The sequence below is a fragment of the Sinohyriopsis cumingii genome, chromosome 4 (assembly GCF_028554795.1).
Source record: "Sinohyriopsis cumingii isolate HCF-2022 chromosome 4, ASM2855479v2, whole genome shotgun sequence".
In the NCBI taxonomy this organism is placed as follows: domain Eukaryota; kingdom Metazoa; phylum Mollusca; class Bivalvia; order Unionida; family Unionidae; genus Sinohyriopsis; species Sinohyriopsis cumingii.
Window position 1 is genome coordinate 67,688,430 of NC_142964.1, and position 20,824 is coordinate 67,709,253.

The 20,824-nt window shown below is 31.9% G+C and overlaps 1 protein-coding gene across 1 annotated transcript in view; it reads right to left on the bottom strand.

The window, feature by feature from the left end:
- Positions 1-16,444: 16,444 nt before the first annotated feature.
- LOC149801383 (uncharacterized) overlaps positions 16,445-20,824 on the bottom strand; it is a 142,647-nt gene continuing 138,267 nt past the window's right edge. Inside the window, 2 exon segments of the mRNA XM_089956795.1 lie at positions 16,445-17,241; positions 20,353-20,642. Coding sequence (XP_089812921.1) covers positions 16,927-17,241; positions 20,353-20,642 — 605 coding nt within the window. The 3' untranslated portion in view covers positions 16,445-16,926.

Consider the following 20,824-nt stretch of genomic DNA (forward strand, 5'->3'; position numbering starts at 1 on the left):
CTTTCGAAACATGTCTAGCGTGTAACAAGTTCAAATTGATCTCGGTGGAGTTCTGTGCGTAGTAATAATGTTGTTGTGTAATGATGAATCTGCGCTTGTTTATTTAGTTTGGAATATGGCATACATTCATTTACGTTGTTTCTTGTAGTGTATTTTGTTTATATAATTAAGCCTTAGGTAGAATAAGAAAATCAGCATATAATACAAAGGTTACTGCATTTGTATGGGAAAATATGAACTCGTTTTGTCAGATGGATATATTGCACCCCCATGGTCGTGCAGTATTCCATCCAAAAAACTTGTTCATATTTTCCCATACAAATGCAGTAACCTACAAATATAATATTGATAAAGGCAATACAAATAAATTTCGACTATATTCCAAGTGCAATAACATCTTCCTTACTGTAATCAAAATGAAATAAACATTAAATTCAATAGCGTCTTTTTGATAATTGCAATTGAAACACTCCATATTTTCCCCACATTATGATTTCAAATAGTCAATGACAGAACAAACACACTTGCAGATGTAAACACACTTCTCCCGCGCCGTTTCAATCCGAGGTATTTCACGTACAATTTGCACAGACGAATCCAGACAAAAATCACAAACTTTCGTCGAATCGAAACAAAATACCAAAATCTGTTCATTCCAGATCAAATGGAAAAGTTGTTGCAATGCGCATTCATTCACAATATGACTGCAAATTTCAATTTCAACTAGACACACCATTTTCTTTCAAAAGTTATGTCGAGCGCGCGACTAAGTTCAAATTTATCTAGGCGGAGTTATGTGCGCATTAATAATGATGTTGTTGTGTAATGATAAATCTGCGCTTGTGTATTTAGTTTGGAATACGGCATACATTCATTTATGTTGTTTCTTTCTTGTAGTGTATTTTGTTTATATAATTAAGCTTAGGTAGAATAAGAAAATCAGCATATAATAAAAAGGTTACTGCATTTGTATGGGAAAATATGAATTCGTTTTGTCGGATGGATATACTGCACTCCCAAGGTCGTGTAGTATTCCATCCAAAAAACTTGTTCATATTTTCCCATACAAATGCAGTAACCTGTAAATATCACACTGTAATAACGCACGCACACATTATAACATCTAATGTGTATGTCTATATCATACTGTAATAATGCACGCAACCATTATAGCATCTACGTTTTATGCAAACATCGTACTTTAATAATGCACGTAAACATTATAGCATCATCCTTGTATGCAAATATCGTACTGTAATAAAGCATACAAATAGTATAGGATCTACCTTGTATGCCTATGTTGTCGATACATACAAGCATCACAGGATCTATTTTGTATGCACATATCAACACCACAACACTTTGTTTACTTTTCTCATTTTAATTAATTCAAGTTTGTTTGGGTGGTCACTATTTTTCGGCGTGGGGGGAGGGCAAGGCTTTAATGGATGCCATTAAAGAAGAAAAAGAAACAATAAATTAAATGATAAGAATTATTCTGAAATTATTTGTACGTATCGTGCAATTTCTAAAAGTATTTTGTTAATTTAGATTGATATATTTGTAAATCTGTATCCAAAACAAAATGACATTCTTGGTGTTTGTGCCGGTGAAGATGGACCGCAAGTCTTGTACTAGTTCATTCTGCCACTGTGGTCTCGATTGTATTACTCTCTTTTTATATAACAAATGTATTCTGATAGTGCTGGTTCAGTCGAGTCTTCTGACGGCCATTTTAAGTGCCTCCTTGAAAAGAAAATCGACTAAAATATATGGAAATGTATATACACTATGCCTTTCAGCTTTATCGATAGCTTTTATATTTCTATTTTTTTATTACAGATGATGACTGTATTGACACAAGCGAATTTAACTACAGCTGGAACGCATTGTCAACGTATAATTGATGCAGATATTGAAAGGATAATTAATGTTTTCTTTCTATTGTTTTTATATTATAATGTTTGATGCGCCAGAAGCATTAGTTGCTGTTACACAATGCACTGTGTAGTTGAATGTATTGATGACAGAGGGTTGTAGTAATGTGTGTGTGTGTGTGTGTGTGTGTGTGATTAGGATTGTTAACAAAACTTTAATAATTTTTCAGTCATATCACTACTATGACTGCATTGTGGCAGTTTATAATGATGTCTAGCACTGGTCCATCATGCCGCAGACATGTAGCATGATGTCCCACCCAGTCACATTATCCTGCCACCAGGCCGACCAGTCCTAACACTAACCTCTTAATGCTGAGCGCCTAGCGAGGCAGCTATTAGTACCAATTTTGTAAGTCTTTGGTATGACTCGGCCTGGGTTCGAACCCACGGCCTCCGAGGCGGACGCTCTAACCACTAGGCCAAGGTTGTAATAATGAAAGTAGCATAGTAATGATGGTAGTGGTAGAGATGATCGTGGTGTCATATTGATAACAGTACCTTAATAGCAAACTGATGCACATGCTATTTGCTGTCATCACCATCGTCTTCGTCGTCGTGGTAGTAGAAGAAAAATGCAATAATTTTACAGTAGTGTTGACAGAAAAATGGTAGTATTAGTTGTAGGAGGAGAACGAGTAGAACGAGTAGTAGTTGTAGTAATAGTAGTAGTAGTAGTTGTTCTTTATTAAGACTATCAGTTGGAAAGGTGATGTTATAGAACTAATTCCTGTATACGTTTGAATTTTACACGTGAATGTAACATATTTTTAAGTTAGAGATGACAGAACACATAAGACATAACCAGAATTTTCAATTTATTGGAATTACAGCATAATAACATTTCCATTCGAACATAGTGATGTTAAAAAAAATCAAACATCAAGGGCTGTGTTATATGAGTAGACGAACAATACTATTCTGACTCGAATAGAACATACTGCAAATGTTATCAAATTAATCCCAATTTTCTACCATAGTTACCTCTCTTTGCGAATGATAACTTGACAAAAACAATATTATATTTCATGCTCAGCTTTAACAAAGCTATCAATCATTTGCATTAACAATCATTAATAGTCATCAGAACGCAAGTCTATTGATGTACCGTAAAACGTCTTTTAATTTTATCATTGTCAGGCAAAGGCGAACCAGTCTAAGAAAGGTTTCACTCCAATGCTTTGCACTTTACAAGAAGTTAAAAATTTTAAGTAAAGGTATTTCTCTGTTTTTCACCACATGTAATCCTTTTCTTAGAATAGGAAGAACGTAAATAACCGATACTTTTCTTTTAGGAGGTTAAATGTGTTTAAGTGTGTATACTGCTGCGATTTACTTATGATGCGTAACTCTAAAACGATTGCTAACTATGTATGGCCATTTGAAATTTTGGAACTTCAGAGCAAAATTATAATTTTTTTTTAAGCCGATAACTTTATTTACTTGTTTTCATATTTAAATGCCATGAATACACGTTCATAAAATAATTATGCCTACTCTAAGAAAATTTGTTTGTTTATTTTAAAACATGCAAGGTTAGTACAAATTGTCAAATTTCAAGTTCATTTCCTGAGAATACAGGAGCAAATCACTTTCAAAACCAAGTGCTTCCTACAGCAGGTTGCGCAGTGTTTTCCTTATGGTAATCAAAAATAATAAGTCAGACCATGTATGTCAAAACATAAAAGTGTGGGTTTGTTTTAAAGGAGAAAAAAAAACACCTTTTTTTTAACAATATAAGATTTATAAAATTTATCAAAAAACATTGCCATGTATCTTTCCTTATTTCAGCATTGTCACAAAATATTTGCGTGGGAACTATAATTGTTTTTGTTCTAAATTTTGCTAATAGATGTTTAAGTCAATTTTTTTAAAAATATCTGAAACCACAAATTCAAAATTCCTGCAATGATCTGAAAATTAAATCGTTTCTTCCGTATATAGCACAAATATGCCTTCGAAGTTTCATTTTTTTGTTGTCTAGAGTTAGTTTTGCTTAATTTAAACGTTTTGGTAGAAGAAGTCAAAACAGTAAAAAACAAGCGTGTAAAATATTGAAAAATTGCCGCAATAACCTGGAAATTTAACCATATCACCTATTTGCAACCATGATCTAAGTTCATAATAAGTTTGTTGTTAACTCACCAAAATGGATTCGGTACGAACGTATGTACTACAAGCATACGGATGAACCGAAGCAAAACAATATGCATCTATTTGCTATCACTAATGGAACATATAATAATAATAGTTATACTTAATGGAATTGCATTATTACTTAACTTTTATATTCTTCTATTATTTCCATGGTCAGGAAAATACCACGATGCTAATTCATTTAATTTATGATGACTCTTCGTTATCATAGATTATGTTTTATATTACATATATCATACATCATGTTTTGTATTACATCAGCACCATAATGGACAATTGCTTGTATTTCTACTAGATCATTCTCATCACCATCACAGTCAGCTGACATCAGAGACTGTCCATGGCATCACAAAATCGGTTTGTTTACAATGGCTATATGTACTACGGATGCTTATCATACTTCCATGCCGAATATACACTGTAACAAACTATCATTTAGTCAAACATTTTGATGCTGTAGATTAAATCGGAACCGATACTTTTAAATTTCGGCCCAGATAAAGCATGATTTCTATATTTTCGTGTGATAGTGCGAGAAATCACAGTATCGTCATTTTACTTTCACAATATGAGAAATCCTCATAAAGATAAGAACGCATTTGCAAGCAAGGTACAGTTGATAAATGGGAACATAATTCAAAGTTTAGTTAAGAATTGTGTTCCAATGAAATATTTTCATACTTCATTCGAATAATATCCCTTGCTGTCGTGTATGTATCACTAAAGTGAAACAAAACGATATTGTGACGTAACGAACCATTTAGAGATCAGCGGATGTTTCATCTCATTCATACATTTTGCATCTGCAAATGAGCCGTGCCTAACACAAACGCTTGATTTTCAAACTATTAAAATAAAATATTTCCATAAGCATGACTTTTTAAAAGCTCATTTACCTTTTCATTATTTATGAAATTAACTTTCATATAATAATAAGAGTAATTATTTTCATGGACATACCTTTAACATAGAAATTACCATGTATATATTGCACTGCATGTTACATAGCTTTAAAGCACAGAAAGACACACACACACACACACACACACACATATATATATATATATATATATATATATATATATATATATATATATATATATATATATATATATATATATTCTCTGCTTAACAGAAATATGCAATATACTTTAGTACATGAAAAATCCACTAAAATGAACAAAATGATATTTCAACTCTTCGCACCTCTCTTGCAAATGTGTAAATTCCATTAGCAAACTGACACAAATGATTTACCCCCTTGTCTTCTTGTGAACAAAAAGAATAAACGAGTATTTCAAGTAAAAGAAGAGGTTCACAGATCAAATTTCATGTTCAACCTTTTACGCACAAAATCTTTAAGAGAACATTTCTTATTTATCCATCGAAAAACATTATCAAACTTTGTGTATGTATCTAATGTTAAACTCTGAAAGATGACCGTGGTTTCCTTTTAACTCTGTGTGTGTCTGTGTGCGATTTTGGATTTAGATAAACGTAGGTTTAAAATTTTTCAGTCATATCGCTAATATGATTGCAGTATGGCAGTTTATAGTGATGTCGAGCACTGGGACATCATGCTGAAGACACGTGGCATCATTTCCCACCCAGTCACATTCTCCTGACACCAGGCCTACCGGTCCTAACACTAACCTTTTAATCCTGAGCGCCAAGCGAGGCAGCTGTAAGTACCGTTTTTATAAGTCTTTGGTATGACTCGGCCGGGGTTCGAATCAGCGACCTCCCGCCACCGGAGCGGTCTCCTTTCGATTACAGCATACGCTTAAATACATAACACGAATGAACTTTAAAGATCGGGTTATTGATTATTCTGGAGTCTGTATTTTTGACAACCAATGAATGTATGATTTTCTAGGGATGAGTTTCGTTTTATTTTAGTTCAAGTACATTTTACAAGTCATGTAAAATTTCTCTGTGAGTGGCAAACAAACGTTAAAGAGACAATCCTATTACTATAGCATACCAATAGAATGTAAAGCTGGGTCAAAGCATCAGTATAACTGGGAAAATCCTCTATTCAGAATGCTGTCAGGAACTATACCATATTAGCTATAATTGTCTATTCAGAATGTTGACACGAATGATACCCTAGTAACTATCATCCTCTATTCAGAATGCTGTCATGAACTATACCATATTAGCTATCATTGTCAATTCAGAATGTTGACACGAATGATACCCTAGTAACTATCATCCTCTATTCAGAATGCTGTCATGAACTATACCATATTAGCTATCATTGTCTATTCAGAATGTTGACACGAATGATACCCTAGTAACTACCATTGTCTATTCCGAATGCTGTCATGAATGACACCATAATTACAGTTTGTAAGCCTTTTAAACGTAATTGCTGACATACAGATGTAAAATACCATAGCTTAAAATCATAAGAATCAAAACGATGAAAAATTCATATATATGAGTACATATAAAAAAGAATAATTATCAAACAAAAACAGACTATGCTATTACGTTACTAATACATACCAAATAGTCAGTACTATATACTTTGTGAACTATGCGTAATCATGGCCGGACTAAGGTGGTAGGAGACAGTAGATCAATTAAAAAAAACATTTACACCTAACTAGCCACTGCTATATCTATGTTGTCAAAAATAAACATGCTGTTATTATTGTAAATGTTTCCTGTCAAAACAATTATCACTGAGAAAAGATACAAGTTTCAGCATACAGTTATATATATCTATTCCGTTGCAGGAAAGTGACTAGAATATATAATTGCTATGCAATAAGATGTTCGAAAACACATCTTACAAGAAATTTGTTCAGTTATTGTGAATTCACTATTCGTGGGTAAATCCAATTTAGCGGATTTCATGGTTGCTAAAAATTATTTAATGACCCGATGAACAAAAGGGTGATCTTCCGTAGGTCTCAGATTTAATTACCAAAGAAAATGTAATTTCTTTTAAAACCACGAAAATTGATTCCCGCAAAGATAAATAAATTAAAATTATAACTTAAACACTGTTGGATGAAGTGTATAAATATGGCCGTATCTATGAATCAACATTGAATTTAGCGTGGCTTTGATACCCGGATGCGTTGTTGTATTTATTTTTTCCTAGCCACCACTCCTCTGCCCAATTTCCACCCACCCAAACCCGGCCGAAAAACAATTATCAGCCACCACAAGCACAAACTGTTGCATCAGGCTTATGACCAAACGAATCATGCTATGACACAAAACATTATGTCACCATTATATTAATTATATGATTATATTAGATTCCTTAAAACTGTAATATTATATTTTACAGTATTAGTGAAATCGATTACATGCCGTAAGAAAATCCACATTGAAGCAAAGGTCGTTCATGCATAATGTATAATCAGTTTTCAAGTTTTATAACTTCATGATTTCTGTAAAATATTAAGTTCAATCCTCATCATTACAAATAGTTATAAAATTGTAACAATCTCAGGAAGTAAATAACATAATTATATTTAAACAATATTTACAAATATCGTGAATGTGCACTAGTAGGGCCCATGAATTCACAAGCAGCCTCTTTCTAATTTTAGGAGCTAAAAACTTTCTGCGTCATATTGTGCGATTTCAAACAAGCTAACGGTCTGTTACAAAGGGTTGGTAAATATATATAATTATTGACAAATGAAAAATAATGAAAGCAAATCTTAGTATTGAAGAAAATATATTTAAAAATCATTAATTAAACGATAATTTCTATGCATTATAATAATCAGAAAATAGACGAAAAAAACCCAACATCTTTTCATTCATAAAGACATTCATACGGAGGTGTTTTGCAGCCTAGAAAGAAAAAAAAAAATAATTACTATCATGTAAGTGCTTGTTACCATGTACATACTTGACGGTTACCATGTACATACTTGACGGTTATCATGTACATACTTGACGGTTACCATGTACATACTTGACGGTTACCATGTACATACTTGACGGTTATCATGTACATACTTGACGGTTATCATGTGCGTACTTGACGGTTATCATGTGCATATTTGACAGTTATTTATGTACATGTAACTATCACATATGTGACTGCTATTACTCATGATGGTTAAGATGAAAGTACATGATCATTACCTTCCTTGTACGTGAAAGATATTAAGTTCTTGTCTCCGCTTTTCATTTCCTGGCAACTTTAACTGAGGGAAAGACCAAAATTCAAAATGCAAATTCTGTCACCAATATTTCCAAGAAAGACAGCTTAGGACGTATAGACGAATGATGGATGATATCTAAAAGGACATAAAATAAACTCGACTGGAGTGGCAAGAATTTCATAATGCACTTAAATGGTTCCAAAGTACATACACGCCATCTAAAGCTACACATAAACATGCATACCAGTTTCTACTGCCTAGGAGACATTGGTTCCATTTCGTCATATACAAAAGTTTTCAGTAAAAGCCTACCGAGTGCGCAGAAACTTGTAAATAAAGCAAACATTCACTAGGATACATGAAAATTTGATCGTTTAATCTAAATGTACAAATGTATAAAACGGACAGACCATGACAAATGAATCAAAAGTCATAACCGAATTTCAGATGCAAGGAGAACCAATGACCGGTTGAGATGACCTATCTCAACCGTGGGTGGGAGAGGCATAAAAAGTATAAATGTATTCAAGAACACACTTTCCACACGATCCAAAAAAAAAAAAACCTTAACAAAGGCATGTGGAGAGACGCACACACTGAAAAGGACTACACTATTTGTCTCTTCCACATAATTAGGAGGAGAGCAACACTTCATCCATGACTTGGATAATAGTTATGAAAATGGCGGACTCAGAACGTAAGCCATGAACACTTTAAAACACCATCCGTATTATTAAGAAAAGAACAAAGCTTTGAACAAAAGTTCTACTGTGAGAGTGGGCAAAGCAAACAGAGTGCGGGGATTTAAGCTTTACAGAAACAGATTATTAAATTACATTGCTCTACAAAATATAATCAATTACTGTTTTAAGCATTTATTTTATGTTTCTTTATAAAATGAAACACATTTTGTTTATTGCATGTTAATACAGTAATGTGAATCTGAACAGGGTTTACATTGTTTGGGGAGTGTTATGTCAAGCTGCTCTCAATATGCAAACAACTTTTCTGTTTAATATCACTCAGAAAGTTCTCTTTACACATTAACATACATGTACTTGCAAGTTGGTTGGTCATTTTGAGAGCACTGAAAACTGTTGCTGATATGCACTGTTGTTCTGCGTGCACATCATGATGCCGTAAATTGAAAATGTAGCAAACGTTATGAGGTGAAAGAAACTGGATTATTATCTTTTGCAAGGCAAGAAGACAAAAATTCACTTTCAGATTTATTCCATTACTGCCTAATGAGGTTATAATCTTACAAATAAAACTACGTACAAAAACTAAAAAGAATTGAATACTAGTCCAAAATGTCTCAAAACATATATATTTCTTAGCAAATTTTATAACCAAATCAATACACTTAGAACAATAAATGCATTATGTAATCATTAAGTAACATATTAAATGGAAGTTGTTATTGATTAAATTACAACTTTTTTGCAATCACAAAATATATCAAATTTCACCTTATTGCATGAAAATCTGTATTTGATTACATATAATTATGATTAGTGATTACAATTATATGTAATGTTTTTAACACATATGCAAATATTACTATCACTTATAAATGTGCTATAACTGAGCCCATTTTAATTCTCTTGTAATAGTTTTCCTCATGCATATGTCTTTATATCATGTACATGTGATACTAAATATGTATGTGTATAGTCGCATGTACTATGTTATGACAGTATGTTTGCCTGTATTATTATCACATAAATAATTATGTACTTAAATCAATCTAACATAAAGGTAAATGTTACAGTGTACTTATTGAACATGTTACATACATGATACGTATTAGACTCATGCATACCAGTTACACATACGTACAGGATAAATATCAAGTAATACATGAGGACTGTCACATATGTAAGTGAATAACAAGTACTTAAGTGATTGTAATGTGTATGTACATCATAACTTTCTAGTACATGCCATTAATCATCAATATTTTTTCTTGGTACTATACGGTTCTACAGTTTTCTCCATGAAATGACTATGCTTTCTACATCTTCCATGTAATGGCAAAATTCATGCAGACACGTAACGTTCTTCAGCCACACAAATAAAAGAGAAATAATATTGACTCAAAGCGATAAAAACAACGCTACATGCAAGTGGTTTTTAACTCGTCTGCTCCACAATAACCGCTCTATTTTATCATTTGCCTATACGACAAGAGACAGGTTCATAATGTGTATATTACCTGCCTAAAAGTCGGTAGATATTTTATTGCTCAGAAATGACAGATAGTATGCTTAATAATTTGCTCAAAGTATTATTTCTCAAAATAGGACTTTGAAATTGAATCACATTTGGAAGACCATATGCCTCATATTAATGCTACTAATAATGCACATATTTTAACCATCATAAGATCTTCAAAATATTTCTAATATAACAATTTATATTGTATAAAGATTTTAAATTATCCTTACTTATTCAATAGTTGGTATAAATTGGAATGTTCCACTTTCACCTAACAACCAAAGATGCAACTATTGAATAAAAAGAATAAAGATAAACATGCAACTATATCCCAGTTAAACACTGTGACAAAACTTGTAAGGGATCAGCTTTATTTAGAATTTAATTAATAAGAATTAAAAAGAAAATGACCATTTTCTAATTTATCGTTCCAGAATACTGTTTTAGAAAACATCTGTATAAATATTTAATCAGTTGCTGTACAAATGTGCATCCACCTATTTTACTTGGACTATTCCCTATCAGTGTCTTTCACCGATGTAAGTAATTTATGACCTAGATGATATAAGAGATAACTCATAAGGGAAATCGTTGCAACCAATGGCATCATAGTATTCAGTAAAATAATTGTAAGAATCATTCCGATTCGTCATTCCTCAAGATACTGCAGAATGCTGAATCCATAGTATTGAAGAGCACAAAATGTACGAAAGTAGCGTAATGATCAATGCCTGAAGTACTTTACGTTAATGATAATTGTTATTTGAAGTACAGCGTACATTGATGATCTATTTTTACATTTGTACGCTGTACTCTCATAAATCTCCTTATGGCTTTTCAACCGATTTAACTAAACCCTTCTGAGAGCTGATGGCTGTAGATTCCACATGAAGCAAAGCGAAATACGAGCCATTAAAAAATTATGCATACTACAAACATGGTATTGTATATATGTATATTGTCTTCATATTTACACTATGGCGTTCTAATTTTGATACTGATTACCGATTCCATATACAGTTTCATAACAATCAACCTAAACTTGATAACTTCCATTACTATTTATGGTAGCTATTATGATATATTTATAATGTTTCTGTGACTATTTACAGATTGGATATTTTCAATGCACATGTTAATCAGTGATTTGTTTTTACACTGATTACATGCTAAAGTATGTGGCATACTGCTTACTGTTAAAGAAATGACTACATAAACTGTAAAATGATCATTTTTCTTTAAAAAATGTATATATCGTCTAAATAATAGGACATTCAGTATTTACTAAGACTGATTATTGACAATGTCGAATGCTATTTATATTTTTAAAAAAGTCTGGTACGCAAAGAATTACTATCTATAACATCTAGTGATAAAAATGATAGAATTCGTTTACATGTTGTATATATGGTACTATGAAACCAATCAATGGTGACTATGTACACTATCTTGTTTACAATATCTTTTACGTGTCATGCACTCTAACTGTCACTACCGACAATTAAAATACAAATTCTTAAGTGTATGATAGAGCTTGTGGTTAACAATGGTTGAATCGGTTGTATGTTTTACTAGAATAAGATAGGTCACGGAGATAACCAGATCGGTTGCTCAAATATGGAATTAATAACTATTGTTTCTAAATCTAAACTATGATGCCAACGATGTTCTCATTCTGCAAAATAAACAAAAGCCTAATTTGGATTTTAATAAGATGTGATACCTGTTGGCTACTTGTAATTACACAGCTTACCTTATATACTCGCTTATCATATGACACCAACTTAAAAGATTTATGTGCCGGCATATCAGGGTCTATGATGTATGTTTTAACAGAATAAAATGTCAAGGTGACTGAATAGGTAGCATGAACATGGAATCAATTAAAACTATTCCCAAACTCTAACTATGATGCAGGCGGAGGTGTCTTGATGTAAAAGAAACCCATTATTACTGGTCCGGATGAGATGTAATACCTGACTGAAACAGAATATTATGGCTTACATCATGGCTGTTTTGATTCCTTGAATTATTTACAATACATTTAATACTTTTAACATATTTTTCAGTTGCAATGATGAGCTATTTACATTACCATTTTGGTATAAAACACTAGTATTTAAATAAGCAGTCAGTGGAAAGCATCTTCCAAGTTTGACATTTCAGCTTTATATTAGCTGATTAGTAACAATGTCACGTCTTCTTTATTCACATCCCATGTAAATAATGTGTACCTCTACCAACCACAAGAAGATATTACCCATGTGCCGGGAATATATATATATATATATATATATATATATATATATATATATATATATATATATATATATATATATATATATATATATATATATATATATATATATATATATATCTGTATATCTGTCATGTACACGTAATTGTCGGATTAGACTTTTGGCTCATCTGTACTACTTATGGTGTATTTAACATTTTAAGTGGCTGCTTACATTAGATAAAAACAACAGAACCGGTCGAAATCAATTGCTAATCAAGTTTTAGTTGTTTTATATCTCCGATATAGCATGACGTTTTAATATTTACAGAAAGCGTTTATTTACAAATCATAACGTGATAATGATATCGAAATGTTATGTGTAATACATGTACTTTGGAATACCTTTTACGAATGTTTATAGTAGAATATGACTGCTGCTACCGTGAATGACAACTCTTAACATGTTATGAATGTTTTTTATATTATGCGTAAGACAGCATTTAATATTTAATTTAATTGATTATTTACAGTTTAGATGTTTATCTGGAAAATGTTCATAACATATCTATTATCACTATTAGCAGAAGTCTGTGATAGTCATAATAATGATTCGTAAGATTATGACTACAGCAATGTCAATAGCCATTGTTTAAAAAAGTTATCAATGTTTTATATCTACATAACATGGAATTTAAAATTTACTTCGGTCGGTTATTTACATGTTATATGATATTTATCTAATTTTTGTGCGAATAAGGTATCATTTAGTGAAGTTGTAAAACATATTTCCAAGGTTATGACTTCAGCATCTGTCGATGCCAACTGTTCGACAAGTTGCCCATGTCTTATAGATTCTACACACATTTAATCTTTACTTCGGTTTTTAATTTACAATATTTTATGATATGTACAATGTAAGCAATGCACTTGCAGCCACAAGTTACTGATGTCAGTGATATTTATAAAACACAAAACTTCAGGCATTGTCATTAACAATAGTTTTAATGCGAAAAAAAAAATAAAACAAGAAATTAATCTGAATATGTCACAGATCTTAATTTGGACATGCACTAAGACCTCTTCCGATATTTAGATCGTAATTAGGACATACACTATGACCTCTTCCTATATTTAAATCTTAAATATGACATACACTATGACCTATTCCTACATTTAAATCTTAAATATGACATATACTAAGACCTCATTCTATATTTAAATCTTAATTAGGACATACACTAAGACCTCTTTCTATATTTAAAGCTTAATTAGGACATGCACTATGACCTCTTCCTATATATAAAGCTTAATTAGGACATGCACTATGACCTCTTCCTATATTTAAAGCTTAATTAGGACATGCACTAAGACGTCTTCCTATATTTAAATCTTAATTAGGACATACACTAAGACATCTTACTATATTTAAATCTTATTAGGACATAAACAAAGACCCCTTTCTATATTTAAAGCTTAATTAGGACATGCACTATGACCTCTTCCTATATTTAAAGCTTAATTAGGACATGCAATATGACCGCAACCTACATTTAAAGCTTAATTAGGACATATACTATGACCTCTTCTTATATTTAAAGTTTAATTAGGACATACACTAAGACCTCTTCCTATATTTAAATCTTAATTAGGACATACACTAAGACATCTTTCTATATTTAAATCTTAAATATGGCATATATTAAGACCTCTTTCTATATTTATATCTTAATTAGGACATACACTAAGACCTCTTCCTACATTTAAATCTTAAATATGACATATACTAAGACCTCTTTCTATATTTAAATCTTAAATATGGCATATAATAAGACCTCTTTCTATATTTATATCTTAATTAGGATATACACTAAGACCTCTTTCTATATTTAAAGCTTAATTAGGATATACACTATGACCTCTTCCTACATTTAAATCTTAAATATGACATATACTAAGACCTCTTTCTATATTTAAATCTTATTGGGACATACACTAAGGCCCCTTTCTATATTTAAATCTTATTAGGACATACACTAAGGCCCCTTTCTATATTTAAATCTTAATGAGGACATGCACTAAGACCCTTTTCTATATTTAAATCTTATTAGGATATACACTAAGACCTCTTTCTATATTTAAATCTTGTTGGGAAATACACTAAGGCCCCTTTCTATATTTAAATCTTAATGAGAACATACACTAAGACCCTTTTCTATATTTAAATCTTATTAGGACATACACTAAGGCCCCTTTCTATATTTAAATCTTAATGAGGACATGCACTAAGACCCTTTTCTATATTTAAATCTTATTAGGACATACACTAAGGCCCCTTTCTATATTTAAATCTTATTATGACATAAACTAAGGCCCCTTTCTATATTTAAATCATAATTAGAACATACACTAAGACCTCTTTCTATATTTAAATCTTATCAGGACATACACTAAGGCCCCTTTCTATATTTAAATCTTATTAGGACATAAACTATGACCTCTTCCTATGTTTAAATCTTAATTAGGACATAAACTAAGGCCCCTTTCTATATTTAAATCATAATTAGGACATACACTAAGACACGTTTCTATATTTAAATCTTATTAGGACATACACCAAGGCCCCTTTCTATATTTAAATCTTAATGAGGACATGCACTAAGACCCTTTTCTATATTTAAATCTTATTAGGACATACACTAAGGCCCCTTTCTATATTTAAATCTTATTAGGACATAAACTATGACCTCTTTCTACATTTAAATCTTAATTATGACATACACTAAGACCTCTTTCTATATTTAAATCTTATTAGGACATACACTAAGGCCCCTTTCTGTATTTAAATCTTATTAGGACATAAACTAAGGCCCCTTTCTATATTTAAATCTTATTAAGACATAAACTAAGGCCCCTTTCTATATTTAAATCTTATTAGGACATACACTAAGGCCCCTTTCTATATTTAAATCTTATTAGGACATAAACTAAGGCCCCTTTCTATATTTAAATCTTAATGAGGACATACACTAAGACCTCTTCCTATGTTTAAATCTTATTAGGACATAAACTAAGACCCCTTTCTATATTTAAATATTAAATGGGACACAAACTAAGATATATTTCTATAACAGAATATTAACTATGACATAAACTAAGACCTCCTTCTATAATTAGGTCTCATTTATGACAAACGTTGACCTCGTTCTATATTTACATCTTAATTAGGACATCAAATTTCGTTCCATGTTTAAATAAGATTTAACCCAGAGTTTTATTTTTAATATGGATGTATATATATATATATATATATATATATATATATATATATATATATATATATATATATATATATATATATATATATATATGTACATACATACATACATACATATGCCATGCAGTCTCACAGTTTTGATAATAGCTGCATTAATTCCATGGATAGTTTACAATGCAAAATTGAAGAAATATTTTATGTCTCGGTTCAATAATTCACTGGTTGTATAAAACAGACCAAAACATCTGATCTATATTTCATATATAGGTTTTGATTTATTTACATTTTCTCTATTATCAATAATATTATATAGCATTTATCAGGAACTTCATATTTAGCTAAGAATTGACTATACCAGCCAAATGGAAAATTGTGGAAGCATTTGATTGTATTTTCTAATATTCTGTATTACACACGCACAATGAATGCATTGTCTCAAATATATTTTTTTCATTTCAATGTATCACTTTTGAGAGAGCATGCTATGAAACTGAAGTTATATGTAAAATATAATGGCAAACGTTTCTAACGTTGGCCACTGCATGTCCCATCTGATGACAGCATATCAGCGAAACGTATACCTCTATTCCACGTAATTTCGTTCATAGAAGTTGAAGAAAATGTCTTTTTAGTTTATTAATGGAAAGCTAATAATATAAATTGGATTTACTTGAACATTGAAACTTGTACAGATTATTACAGGAAAAATTATATAAAATCTATAAAATTGGAATCACTTTTTGCCAGTTACCGGTGATTAAAATAAATGGTGGTTAAGGAGGGCAACTGCCGTAAAAGAGTAGACAAAACAAAGATGTGAGAGAACGAAACTATACTATCAAATCGTTTGTCCCTCATCACACTGAATAGAAATGTTTGTGTTAGTTGCTTAGTTATATGATGCGTATCATTATGTCGACTTCAATCAGTTGAAATTCTGATTGAAAATGATACATTTTTTTAAAAATTATCGTCATCTTCTTCTGACATGCTTCCAAATGTTTCCTTCACATAATTTACGATTAACCTGGTATGCTGTATAGCATTTTCGGCGCATTCCTTACTGTATGCTGTATCTGTGGCCGGTAGCCTGGTTCCATAATCAGCTGGGTATTGCATTCTCGTATGTTGATCCAACAGCCCCTCCAGACTCTCTACTTCGGTAACTATTTCGCTGCCTAATCCATCCGCCAGTTCAAGTATATTGTGACCTTGCGAACCTGCTTCTCGTGCATCTTTGAAATACCAGGCAGCCTTTAAGGCTTTCTCCGCACTCTGTTTATTAAAAGATTGTGAAGATGTTTGAAATTGTTTGTTGATATGAAAATGGGAAATATCATGTAACTGATGTGAGATTTTAAATGAACAAGAATACAATTGGTACTTTACGTAAGAACATGCAAGTGAAATATTGCATCAAACATGAAATCAATCCAGGTAAAAGATTTGTATCTTCCTTCTGGCTTATAATTTAATACTAATTTGAAGACCTATGCTGAAAAACAAACAACACGAATTTCTGTTGAAAGATCTCTAGCTTGTCGCTGTACTAGTTTAGTACACATTAAACTATTGTAATAGACAGTCAACAAGAAACGTAGAGCATTAAAGTCGCAATATACTTTATATGGGTGTTGACAGTGTTAACATAAGTGATAGATATGAATGCTTACATGAAATTACCTGATCATGCATACAACGGTGTCTATGAAATTATACTACAAGCGAAAAGAGTGTTTGGCGTACTTTGCCAAAACAATTATGATTATTCTCTCTCTCTCTCTCTCTCTCTCTCTCTCTCTCTCTCTCACACACACACACACACACACAAACACACACACCGCTCTGGTGGCTTAAATGGAGAGAAAGAATGTTATAGGTAAGACATTCTCTTGGTAAGAAATTGAATGTCCCTTATGATCAAATTATACTTCAAAGGACTTGCCGTATCTATTGGTCTAAAAATAGCACATCAAACTGCTTGATTTCTCGAAGAAAAATTTTGTGCATTAAACGTTTAATTTCATAGACAACTACTGTAGATTGTATTTTATTACAAGAAAAATTAAAATGAAAGTCTAACGGTCTATTTGTATCTCATACTATACATTTAGGACCCACGTGACCATATTACTCTTATTCATGCTCTAATGTTGGATAGGAGTTTAACTTTATAGACAATGTTCAGCATTTTTACACTGAACACATTTGAATCAGATAGCTGTTAACATTAATAATGCAAAAATATTGCATGAATCTAATTTACCTCACCCTTTAAAATGTTGCACAGAAAATATAAAACTCATGTTTGACTGAGAATGTCCATTGCAGATACGATCAATCTATGTTTTCGAGTATTCATTTTACTTTAAAGCTACTGGTTTATGCGTTTCCACCTATAATCCCTTGCCTCGCAAGTACCGGTCATCCTTCACCCCACTACATATGCAGTGCAAATGGACACTGTATCGTCGATAAAAATGGATTTTTGTAGGAGATGAACACATTTATTGAATCAAAGTGCAAAAGAATGTCCAATACTGTTGAGTACACCAGTTTGCAATTATGATCAAACTATCTGTATGAAGTCGAGTAAAGACAGTCCAATAAAGAATTGCTCACTCACTTTAGGAAATAAGAACAGCTCCATAATACCTTATGTAAAAACAATCGAATAGCCACCTTTACTTCAATTTTATATCACGAATTCTAATTTTACATGAATTCAGGAATTTGAATCTAAGCAAAATTCTAGAAACTCCAATCTATTCTCATGTATATAAGAATGCGCACTGTAACAAGTAAAATGTTTATTTTTCAAATGTGGCAAACAGTTACAGTCTTTTCAGTTACCGGAAGGTGAAGTTTAAGTAAGACGATCGTTTGGGGCGCAAGTTCAATGTATAGCTTCCCTTACACTGAGAATGGTTAATTTTAATCTTGAACTTGGACAATTTAGGCTTTTAATTTAATTCAAAATAGAAAAATTCTCCATAGAAGACTTAAAGAAAGGCATTAACAAGTCTCATGATGATATTACAATTTCCCATTACTCAATTCAGTGTAACACCAGCCATGCTGCGGTACGTATTAATCACATGTTTATTATATGGTCATATTTCTATTCGATACAAAAGTTGCGATAACCGGCTCGTATCTTTTAGGACAAGTTTTTGCCCTTTCTTAAATACCTGGTTATGACAACGCAATTTTCCACATTTTTTACAGGGTCTACAAAGAGACATATTGGATTGAGTTCTAATGCCGATGGCAAGAAGGAAACCATGGAAGTGTTGAAAAATCAATACTACCATTGTATTCAAGGCATACAATTTCCGCAAACAATTCCTGTTGCAAGACATATCACAGTAATTTTTACAGTATGATTTTTCCCAAGTTTGTCCACTAAGTTTTTGGCTTATTTTTCCTTCATCTCCCATTTCCTAAGCATAGATAGTACTAGGAATAAAACAGAGTTTCCAGTCCCATATAGAATGGATGCCAGAAGTTATATCAATTTGTGTAAACACGTCTTTCTTTAAGAACACCACCCTCCATTAATCGTAGAGGATGAAAAATGTTTTTGACGAAATAATGATATCTTACTAACGGAAATGAATGTAAAAATGAAAACAATTATGACTAGGAATTATATTTTATAAAATTAATAATAATAATAATAGTAATAATAATATCAACTTAACAACCAAGGTAAATATTGTAGCCTAAAGAAGATCTTTACAGGCTTGTACAAAAATTGAACGAATCTTTAACGTGTATATTGGATGAAGAAGATGTTCACGGCCTCCATAGTCAAGAAAATAAGCTTGAGAAAGTATAATTCTTATTGGGTCAAAATTCTTTACGAAAGAGACGGAACGAAAATTAATAAAATAAAATTAAGTACGTAGAAAGTGATGAAGATGAATGCAAACTAATCTTACCATATCAAGATTAAACTATTATTTAAAGAACCTACACAAATCTAAAGGAAACTAACCCATACATAATTGTTTTTTAATACAAATTGATCCATGCAACATTTTTGGCAAGTTTAATTAAAGTTGGCTCAATCATTCTAGAAATGAGGTCACAACCAGGTTGTCCGCTTGGCTGCAGTGAAGTTATTTTCATTGTTTAAGTAACATAGTTGTAATAGATCATGTCTAACCGAGATTAATGTAATTGTTGAAGCTTTCGAAAGAAGTAAATATAGGCTGTCCATTTTGTTAAATTAGTTAAATTGCTGGGGAAGCCAGACAGGAGACATTCTTTGGCGGAAACCGTTTCATACTAAGTCTAAGCTAACTGCTTAGTTGATATTGAGAACCGAATAGTACCAGACTGTTGATGGAAGCATGATGGATGCAAGAGAAAATGCCTTACCCGATGACACATATAGCAAATCCAGGAGTAAGTAGACAAACCATCTGTATCTCTTGCCACTGGTAAGAAAGTCTCTGAAGCTATCAAGTCTGCTTTTGCCTGTTGCAACCACACTCGTCCCCTTCTTTTATCACAGATAGGATTGCTAATGTTTTCTAGCTGCTTGGCCCATTCGGTGCTATACTCCAATACTCTCTTTGGCACATCAGCTTCACGTACTTTGAAACGTTCAAACCAAGTACGAGTTGCTTCTCTGTCATTGCTGTTTTCAGCATTCTGGGAGTTATTATCTTCAAATGTTCAGATTTGTCATCATTCAAAAGTTTATGTTCCAAACACGTGCGCATGTCACTGAAAAAAACGTTTTCCTCTTCGTAGTTACATGGATCCAAATGCAGCCACATGCGTTTGATGATACTCCGTCGGTCGCGCTCAGGAAGTTTCCACATTTGATGTATAATGGTATAGAGTC